At 42.2% G+C, this 10,418-nt stretch overlaps 2 protein-coding genes across 2 annotated transcripts in view; one reads left to right on the top strand and one right to left on the bottom strand.

Moving 5' to 3' along the window:
- The first annotated feature begins 1,408 nt into the window (after window positions 1-1,408).
- On the top strand, window positions 1,409-5,213 carry VPS29 (VPS29 retromer complex component). Its single transcript, XM_065739231.1, has 5 exons — window positions 1,409-1,660; window positions 1,987-2,081; window positions 3,796-3,987; window positions 4,373-4,608; window positions 4,906-5,213. Exons 1-5 carry the CDS (start codon window positions 1,423-1,425, stop codon window positions 5,021-5,023), a joined length of 879 nt encoding a protein of 292 aa, XP_065595303.1. The 5' UTR covers window positions 1,409-1,422; the 3' UTR covers window positions 5,024-5,213.
- Window positions 5,214-6,625: 1,412 nt separating this feature from the next.
- KNTC1 (kinetochore associated 1) overlaps window positions 6,626-10,418 on the bottom strand; it is a 31,703-nt gene continuing 27,910 nt past the window's right edge. Inside the window, exons 56-63 of the mRNA XM_065739225.1 lie at window positions 10,299-10,355; window positions 9,812-9,866; window positions 9,675-9,738; window positions 9,438-9,567; window positions 8,074-8,163; window positions 7,387-7,532; window positions 7,096-7,186; window positions 6,626-6,834 (exon numbers count right to left, since the gene is read on the bottom strand). Coding sequence (XP_065595297.1) covers window positions 6,775-6,834; window positions 7,096-7,186; window positions 7,387-7,532; window positions 8,074-8,163; window positions 9,438-9,567; window positions 9,675-9,738; window positions 9,812-9,866; window positions 10,299-10,355 — 693 coding nt within the window. The 3' untranslated portion in view covers window positions 6,626-6,774. The remainder of the gene's footprint in view (window positions 6,835-7,095; window positions 7,187-7,386; window positions 7,533-8,073; window positions 8,164-9,437; window positions 9,568-9,674; window positions 9,739-9,811; window positions 9,867-10,298; window positions 10,356-10,418) is intronic.

The raw sequence follows: 10,418 nt of genomic DNA, 5'->3' as shown, positions 1-10,418 counted from the left end.
CTGGAAATAAATGCAAAGTCATTTATTAACACAGCACTGTTTCACAGTGAGCCTTAAACAAAGAAAGGTGCTCTGTACCTTCAGTATGGTATCTTCAGTACCACACCTAAGCCACAAAACCTTTATGCATGTACATCTCCAAACAAATCCAGCTGCCATGTTCAGACTTATCCCCTTTGTTATTACCAGCTGTAATACACACAGGAACCCAATGCAGGGATGTGTAAGTGTGTGAGTGAAGCCTCCAAGTGTGAATTACCCAACCCCTCAGAAGCTGTATCTGAGGTATGTGAAGGACTGGAGCCTGCTCTAAAACAATCCATGAGACACACGAACGGGCAGATGCTTCTAGCACCTAAAAAACATCTCATTTCCAAACATGATCTCCACTCCTGACGCGCCAGCCCCTCAGCATGTTCAGCTCATCACTTTTAATTAAGAAACCTCCACAGAAAAACCTAATTGTGAGGGAAGTGGTGTTTGATTAACAGGAGCCATTCTTCCTGCTGAGTCACACCGGGACAAAAACATGTTGTTTGAAGGCAATTTCTGATGCGTTGCAGCACATAAACCTTCTGATTTGTGACAATGGAAATAAAACCCTCGGCATTAATCCGGATGTCCTGGATGAGCTTCAGCCTGGGTAACCAAAACCCCAGGAGTATCAGGGGCAGGGGTCTGACCCTGCTGTGAGATCGTCTGCATAATTACAATCACAGAAGGTATGGCATCTGTCCACGCTGGAAGCTGGAGGAAGCTGAGTGAGGATGCAACTCAGACCGGAGCGTCACCTGGAGGGAAAACCAAGAACACAAAGACCGTTTCCAACACTGACTCCAAGCTGACAGCAAATCAGATGCACTTACACCTCTGTCTGTGGGGTCGAAGCAGAACTCGTCGCTCACGCGTGCAATGGCGTGCACTGCTCTCCCAAACACTGCCAGGGAACAAATCACAGCAGCATTTCAGTCGCTTTCTCCAGAACCACCAGAAGGGGTTAAGACATTTCCCATGAGAAATGAATGGTGGTGTGGGATGAAACCCTGCTGTTTTTAGGGCCGTGAGCTGCCCCCGCTGAGGAGCACCGTGGATTTGGTGCATCCCATCGCAGCCGTACAACCCAACGTCACCACAAAGGACCTCGCAGTGATGGCACACAACAGAAACACCGCTCTGTGGATGGCCCTAAGACTGAACAAGCAGAATACACTGCTCCAGCCCCAAGGAGCCCGCACAGACCCTGTGGGGCTCTCAGGTTTTACCACAGGCACAGTTCAGTGAGCAGTGCTCACAATGTGGGGCTGAGGGAAGTGGCTTCTCCGCCTGAACCCCACCGCGACAGCCTCGCCCCACTCGGGGTCGGCTCCTCACTCTGTCCCAACGTCCCTGAGACCGCAGGTACCTCTGAGGTGCGTCCCCACAATGACGCACTTCATGGCGCCCCGCCTCGCGCCTCTCTCAACACAAAGGGCGGGAAACCCGCGCTCACAGACAAGGCACCCGGATGTAACCGCTGCCAGAGAAACGCGTTTCGCGGTCGTTTGGCCCAGCGGGGGAGCCGTAGCTGAGCGGAAGTGGTGGCGGCGTGGCTTCCGGCGGAGGCAGCCTGACTTCGGGGAGCAGCGGCGGCGGACGGAGCGGAGCGGAGTAGGGCAGAGCGGGGCAGGATGGTGAGCGGAGCGCCGGGCTTCGCCCTCGGGCCTCTCAAGTGCCCCGCAGGTGCTCCCGGGTTACTTCCAGGCGGCCCAGCGCCGACGGCGGCCGGGAAGAGGCCTCGCTGCGTGTCGGTTGGCGCCTGGAAATCCGCCTGAGGCCGAATGGAGGGAGATGGAGCGGGGAGGGAACAGCGAGGGTCGCGCGCAGGGAACCGTGTGCTGTTTTGGTTTTGGTTTTTGATTTTTTTTTTTATCGTTTGACGCTGCTTTCATAACATCGACAATTCATTAATTATGATTTGCCTATTCATTTGGCTCTGTTTTCTTTTCTGTTGCTTTCCTTGGTTTAACATTGATCACGCCTCGCCCTGTTTCCCATTCCTTTGTCTGCAATCAACTCCTCCACCCGCTCAGGCCGGGCACAGAGTAAGTTCCCTCCCGGCGCTGGGGCTGCGGTGGGGCTGGGGCCGCTGCTGGCGTCCCCTCAGCTCCGGATGTAACACGCTTTGGTGCTTTTAGTTCTTGTCGACGTAGCTTGCGGAGCTGTTCTTTAGATAGTGGGAGCTCAGATGTGGTTTGGGGAAAATGTGGGGTCTGCCTGTTTGTCAGCAACGGGAAGGGTCTTTAAGCTTTGGGGTTTTGTGCAAGTGGCAGCAGTTTGATTAGACATCAAATGCAGAGCTGCTGTTCCATGGCTCAAACACGTAACCATCAGTGAGAGCTTCTGCTCAGTGCCCCTGGAACCAGGGTCACTCATTACCCATTTTCTCACGTGTTCCAGCGCATCATCCCAACAGTGATGTTAATACCTTGGAGAACTATTGAAAGGCCATCAAAAACGTTTGTAATTCAGTTCTGGGTTGCCTTTAGCATGTAGGCTAAAGTGCTCTCATCATGTTAATTAAAGAACAGGGGAAAAAAAAAACTCCTAAAGGCACCCAAGTCCTCACTGGGTGTCTGCTAGCATGAAGACAGCTGCGTGGCCTAAAAATACAAAAAGCAGATACTATAAATGGTAACTTCTTAATGCAGTTACTGATACATATATATATGGACAGTGTCCTTTACAGACAAATCTGGTGGCTGTTTTTTCAGGTGTTTTCTTCATAGCAGAGTGTTAAGACTGGGAGATAAGCTTTTAGGAACTGTCTTATTAATAAAGCCTTTAAATTGGAAGATAAACTCTGTTAACAGGGAGATATTTATCAAGTCAATGTGGGTGACCATCTCTTTCTCCAGTGGGTTTAGTGCAATAGCATTACAGCCCATGCTGCATAGAGCTTTTCATGCCCTTCTTGCAAAATTAATTAATTTGCTACTTTGCTTGCATTAATTATTTTCTTTTATTAGCAGACTTAAGACCATAGTTTAACATTATACATCTTACTTCATCTGGTTGTGTGATTTTGAAGTCCCCCATTAAATTTACATTCTCTTTGCATCTGTAGAACTGAAGCTCTGAATATATAGCACTGGTAATAGAAACACTGTATGCAGTACTCCAGGTTATCTTCTCTGAAGTGTTCTGAGGGATTTTGTGCTTTTTTCGCTCTTTTCATTAATCTCACAATCCTACAGTGTGGGTTCAGATCCAGCTTCCTGTTCTGGTTAACTATTAACACGTGTGACAAATTTCCTTATTTTTGTGGTTGTTATTACTATTCTATTTTTTATAAGAACACCAAAGTTAACTAAAGTAGAAGGACACTGGGGTGAAGGAGCTTTAAAGGGGAAGTGGCCACAGTTCAGTGCTTGAGAGTACCTGGTACAGAAGTCCTATATCTTTTCTAGTTTAAGGGAAAAAAGGAAGTGTGAGTTTATGGTAGTTCCCAGTTTTGTGTAAATTATATCTAGTAGTAATGCATTTCTGTTGTTATACTTTGCAGTGACTTACAGCAATAAAATCACAAAACCTCTGCAGAGGTTTGTTAGGCTTTCCTCTTGGTAGTAGCCAGTATTAGTAAGGGCCCCTATTTTCACTGAAACGTGGAAATATCCCCTTATTTAATTCATATTTTAGTAGCTTTTATATCAATGCAGTACAGTTTGGAAGCTGAAGAAGGCATTGCAGTGCTTTCCTTTACCTAACGGTTCTCCTCTTAAGTAATGGTTTTTCTTTCCTGTCATGACACCTGGTAAGTTGGTGTTGGTATTAGGAGATCTTCACATTCCACATCGGTGCAACAGCCTCCCAGCCAAGTTCAAAAAGCTGCTGGTTCCAGGAAAGATCCAGCACATCCTCTGCACGGGGAACCTCTGCACCAAGGACACTTATGACTACCTCAAGACCCTGGCTGGGGATGTTCACGTTGTCAGAGGGGACTTTGATGAGGTAGTGACCTCTCTTGATAGCATTGTTTTGCATTCAGCCTTCACATGAAGGCAGTGGTTGAGTTAACTTGTGCTTGAAGTAAAGAAGTGGCCTGTCTGAGGTTAGTTAGTACTGGGAGTGATAAATAAACTGCACTGGGGTTCTGATTAATGTGAGTTGCACGGTCACTGTGGTGGTCAGTGTGAATAAAGTTGAATTGGTACTGAGCTACAGCTGATGCTGTTGGTGTATCTTTGAAGTTCCTGACGTCTTTACCAAATTCTTGACAGTGTTGATAAGAGCAGCAGTGTAGCTGTCATTCTGGGGCAGTCTGTATATATAAATCTGTATGCCTAACCTCTTTGTGTTGCTTTATTTTGCTTTTGTTTTCACTTTTGATTTTTAGAACCTGAATTATCCTGAACAGAAAGTTGTCACTGTTGGACAGTTCAAAATTGGTCTGATTCACGGCCACCAGGTTATTCCTTGGGGTGATATGGCCAGCCTGGCACTGCTGCAGAGGCAGTTCGATGTGGACATCCTCATTTCAGGACATACACACAAGTTTGAGGCATTTGAACATGAAAACAAGTTCTATATCAACCCAGGATCAGCTACAGGAGCTTATCATGCCTTAGAGAAGTAAGTAAAGCATGGGAAACAGCTGTGGGGTATTGCTTTTTGATAGGAATACTTGTTGTTAAGGTTAATACTTACTAGAAGTTGTACTTGGGCAGAGAAGGGCTCATGGTCCTTGATAATGCTCCTGACTGAAATCCTTAAAGCTTCAGATCCGATGCACCGTGCTTAGAAAACTCGAGTCATTTTTTCTTAGGAGTGCTTCTAGCTGAGGAGTCTGACAGGGAAATGCCATTAAGGTTATGATACACTCTCAATTCATATGATTTTTAATATGATTTTTATTTTCCTTCTTTCTAGCAACATCATTCCGTCGTTTGTGCTGATGGATATCCAGGCTTCCACAGTAGTTACGTACGTCTATCAGCTCATTGGAGATGATGTGAAAGTAGAAAGAATCGAGTACAAAAAATCTTAAGATATATTGTCTTGTGTGGTATTTTTACTGTGTCATTCCAGAACTGCATGTAACCACAATACTTGATTGCTAGTTGACAGTACTCCACGTAACATTTAACAGCTCAGCACTGTAACTTATCAGTAATAACTTTAAAACACTGTTTTCTCCTTTTCTCTGTAAGAGTTGATTTGTAAAATACATCACTAACTGTTTTAAGTACAGTTCCTTTGTGTTGTCATAAATTCCCCTTCGTAGAAAAACAAAGCTTTATGAACTGTTGAAGCAAATGCAGCAGTTGCACTTGGTTCCCAGATGTCTGCCAGTGCTTTCTTTTGCTAATGCTTATCAGATGTCAGCAAAGCAGTGTGTGCAGCTTTCAAAAAGAGAACTGGAAAGGGCTTGAGTAGGAGCAAGGCCTCTGGAGGTATGTTCTGTTTGCTTCAAAATCCACTTGAGATTTGGATTTCTCGTGCAGTGTAATAGGGCCTTTTAACTTAATTGGATAGATTTCTTGAAAAGAAAATTAGAACAAATGCAATACCTTGGAGTAGTGATTTCACTTTACAAAGCTGAACCTGAGTCTTTTAATACTCAAAGCACCACTGTGCTTTAATGAATGACAGTCTCATTAAATCTGTAAACAGTGATGAGCTTTCCTTTATTTATGGCTTATATTTGATATTCCATCTACCCACTTCACTCTGTGTAAAAGGTTTTAAGTAATGTAACTCCATACAGCACTTGTACTGCTACTGAAGGCTGAGTTGGTAGTTCAAGAAGGCTGAAGCTTTTGTCTCTCCTGGTCTCAGGTACCTGCAGGGAACTGAATGTATTTTAACAGCTCTTGCTTCTTATGACTGCTGATTTTCCAGTATCAATAAAGTTGTCTCTGCACAACATCTAGAATTTAGAATGGTGGCCTGCTTCCTGTGCACATCTTGTCCTCAGCAGTGAAAGAAAGGGCAGTGCACAAAGCTGTGCAGTATTGCCATGAAGGTTTGTGTTAAGTTTTACAGATAAGCTTCTAGCTGCTGCTTTAAACAAATGAGTTCAGTTCTGTGTCATTATCTCTGGCAAAGTACCATACTTCTGTCTGAAATAAACCTGCTTTGCTTACGAAAGGACTCAGTGTTTCAGCTTGGTAACTCAGGATGCTTTGGCTAACTGCAGTTTTGTGCAGTGAAATACACTCCTTGATTTCTGCATGTCTGCAGCAGGAAGAAGAACATCACTAACTCTTCATGACAAATCAAAGCTCATAAAAGACTCCAAGATCACTTTTGATTTCAGTCAGTTTATTTATGCTCACTCTAATTAGAATTACAATTTGTATATGTTACATGAAGCTGTCTGTAAACTATTTTACACGAAGCACAGTGCTTCAGTTTAAAACTTTATTGCAGTGATGTGAAGTTATGTCTGTGTGGAGGAAATCTTAGAGTGATCCTAACAGCAGACTTCAACACGGAGGAATAATACAGGAGTAAATGAAATAAAATTAATCCTTCTTAAAATCAAAGTGCAGAATATGAACATTGCTGATGTGTGGAAATGGGAACTCCTGATGTAAATCTCCCTTGTTTTTACACGGGAGAGAATATGGAGAAGAAACAGTGTAGAACACTTTAAAAAAAACAGATGTGGAAAGCTAGGGCTGGCTTTTGGTAAAAGAGGAGTGAAGTTTTAGTTCAATGTTCCTTTGACCAGGATGTGCACTGTTAATGCATAGCGTGCATCTTGCCAGCAGAGGGAGAAAGACTAAGGGTAAATCAAGACGTTAGAGATGACAGTTCTAGTACACAGGTCTCCTGTGGTCCATTCAGGTACATCTGGAGGGTAAGGGGACAATATGAGAAAGGTTTAGAAATCAGGATGTAATCTTAGACTTGTGAAAGTGCTTGAAAGCATGAGGTGTATCTGCTCAGATTTGATTCAAGTAAAATGTGTTTGAATCAATCAAGGGATTTTATTATATACTATATATTTTACTTAATCAGCTAATAAGTGTTTTTGCTAGAAGTTGAGTGAAAGTCCCAGTGTAGTAAAAAAGGAAAAAATGCTGTATGAGGTACAAAAGTGGTTTGTTTTACCTTCAGAACATCAGAGGAGGATTTATCTAGCAGAGTAGGGTTTCCATATTTCTCTTGATACTCTCGAATTAGGGCTGCTGCATCCTCAGTGCTGTAGGATGAAAGTTTATCAACGTTATCAACAGAAATTCTCCAAAAAGCCAAGAGTTTAGGCCATATATACTGAAGTACAAAGCGAGGTATGTCTGCAGTCAAGTCAGAAAGGTCCCATCATTTCCTCGTGGTAGAAATTCAAGGAGAGAATCAGTTTCTGTAAGCAATGCATCACCTTTTTGTTTTTTATTAACCTACCAGTTCTTGTTGGCCAAATAATCCACCAGTTCTTTCATTCGGTGAGTGTTCATCAGTTGTTGCTTCACCAGTGGAAAATACTTGGTTTTCAAGAATTTTTCATATTGTTTCTCATTTATGATGCTGTCCAAAATCAAAGATCTAATCTGCAGATTTAAATTTTAGCAATGGAAAGTATTAATATTTTATGCATAAAAAATAATAACCTTTAAACAAAACAATCAGTTTTTTCTTATTGGACCTGCCATCAAGGCAGATTATTACTTCTACAGTGCTGAAAAATGGCAGATTGTCTGAAGACCAATGTCAGATTCAGATATGGAATTAATTAGAAGCCTGCCCTTAGGCAGGTTATACAGGATAAGATGAGTACAGTTTCATAACCCACTTGACCTTTCTGCTTAAAACGTTGTTTTGAAAAATAAAAGCAGCACTAGTGCTGTCCTACAAATAGGGACAGTCCATAACAAAGCACTGTGTGCATGTGTGTGTATATACATATACATATTAAAAATACTAATCCAGTTGCATAACAATAAGAAAAATGCAAATTGTGCCATAAATTTCAGAAGTGTAGATTATGTCAGCTGATTTTTGGCACAGTCAGAGGAGAAAGGATTTGTGTTGTGTGTGGTTATCATCAACCCTGGAAGTCAAAGGTAAATGAAGCAAATCTTATTCATTTACCTGAGAAGCAAAAGCCACTACCTCTCCAGTGTTCATATGCTCATCTATTTGTTGCAGCACAGTTTCAGTATTACACGTTGATAAGAAAGCCTTGAGAAAAAAGAAATATATATATTAAGATTCTGCAAATGATTGAAGTATAAGTTCTCCCTTCAGAACAAGTGTCTGACTTACTCAGGAACAGTATTTTGAAACTCAAGGCACAAACATGAAGTTCTCAAACCAGGATCTGTGTAATCTGACTGAACGAGTAGTAATTCCTATTGCTGTTAACTTTCAGAAGTCATTTTCACATCAGTGTTACAGGTTTTCTGACTCATTGCCAGCAGACTATAAATTTTTTACACTGATACTGTGATTTGGGGAGATCTTCCTGACCTTAACTTTACCAAAGGAAAATCTGAGAACTTAAGATGCCCTTAATAGTGCCAGTTTGATCCTGACAAATACAGGAATGGCCTTTAACGCTTTGTCTGGAAGAATGATGCAGAGCATAATGGAAAGAAAGAATAGAAAGGAAACTAAATGGATGCATGGGGATTGCTAGGTCATGGTCTGAACCAGTGACTGAGTACCAGGTGAGAAGGTGTGGCTAACCCAGGGCACACAGCTGTAAGCAATGCACCCAGGGTCCACCCCTCCTCACTCTCATTTAAGTGTTAGCAGCTGAGGGAGCAGGAGCTCTGTTTGGAGACAGCCCCTTCTAGAGCCTCCACTGACCTTCAGAAAGGGTAAGTCATTTCTCCTTGTATTTCCTTCTGAACTATATCTTGCTGAATACCTTTATGAGCATGCTTGTAGACTGTCAGAAGGCAATATAATTGTATCACAGTTGTATTCTCGCTCTTTGTAAGAGGAAAGGTTTACATCAGAACTTGTGCATCCTGCATCTTTATTAGCAGGATTCAGCAGATGCAGTCTGCTGTTGAACTAGCTCTCAGCAATCGTGTATGTTGTCAGCAGCTTTGTGCACTGCTTTGCCGTATATCTTGTGTATGTTTCTGTTTTTTTTCTTCTGTGTGCACTCACTGTTCATATCCAAATATTTGATATTAGGGAACCTAAAAGTTGAGTATGTGTTTTCAGGATGCAGATGTGTGAGTCAGCCACTAAAACCCTTTCTGCTGAACCCTCCTGGAATCAGATACTCCCTAACTCAAAAAAGGCAGTCACGTGGCAAAGCTGCTGAGAATGACTTGAAGTTTATAAGATGAGGAAGTGTTCGTATGGTCATTTCTAGAAGGGGAAGTTTGAGGTAACAGTCTCTGTGGGTGGGAGATGTCTAAAATTGCCATTTTTCAGTCTCTGTTGAACAGAACACACGTAAAAGGCATTTCCCTTGTTGCAGCATAAAACTTCTTTACCTGAATTTGCTGCTCCCGTTTCTCAGATTGAGGAATCAGCATCAGGCATCCCAAGGCAAAAGCTGGAAGGTCCAACTGTGCATACTGCTTAGCTATTCCAATGACATCCAAATCAGCCAGCACAGGACACCTTCAGTAGAAGAGGAAGGAAGCTCTCAACCATGCTATATATAACTAGATGGCTCAGTATTGTCAGCAAAACCTCTTTGAGGATTTTGAGTCAGATAAAACACTTACTTAAGCAGCATCACAAAGCACTCGGAGCATTCCTCTATCTGTTTAGGACTTGGTGGGCATGAAGCTAAGAGACAAAGAAGCCATGATAAAGTAAAGAATTTAAGTTACTATACATGTATGATAGCTATTGATCCTACCTGTGAGAAATGGTGACAAAACCACACTCCTCCAAGCTCGACTGAAGTTGGGAATCTATAGACAGTAAAATTTTAAAATTACAGTGTTGCTTATTTATTTATGTATGACTATAAACACGGACCTCTTGACCCATTGCAGGTGGAAGGAACCAATGAATTTTCTTTTAATACTGCATGAACTATTCCCTAACATTGCCTTCCTCACCTTGTAGTCTAAGATCTTGCTGTATTTTGACTGATGGTTGAGTTATTCTAACTTTAAAAACCCTCAGAATAAGTGTTTACTGACCACAGGTGCAAAGTACACTGTTTATCAGTAATTAATAACTCATCTGCATATTGTAGTGTCATAAAATAATAATTAAAAGGCATCTTTTCCTGCATAACACCCCTTCTGGTAGATGGCTACCATTCACTTACAGGTACAAATATGATGTTAAACCCCTGCTCAGGGAAGAAGAGTAGGAGCCACAGAACATTTGCTTACCTGCCATAATGAATGAATCCCAGTAATTGCTATCAGAACTTTCCTAAGATACTGAATCTGAAACAAAAATAATCAGTTACAAAATGCTCCATTGTTTTTGAAGATTTGTCAATAATGTAC

Source organism: Cyrtonyx montezumae, unplaced genomic scaffold (assembly GCF_038088225.1).
Source record: "Cyrtonyx montezumae isolate F1298 unplaced genomic scaffold, pur_monq_1.0 scaffold_23, whole genome shotgun sequence".
NCBI lineage: Eukaryota > Metazoa > Chordata > Aves > Galliformes > Odontophoridae > Cyrtonyx > Cyrtonyx montezumae.
Note: the sequence above shows the minus strand (reverse complement) of the source record. Positions and strands in the feature narration are given on the sequence as shown.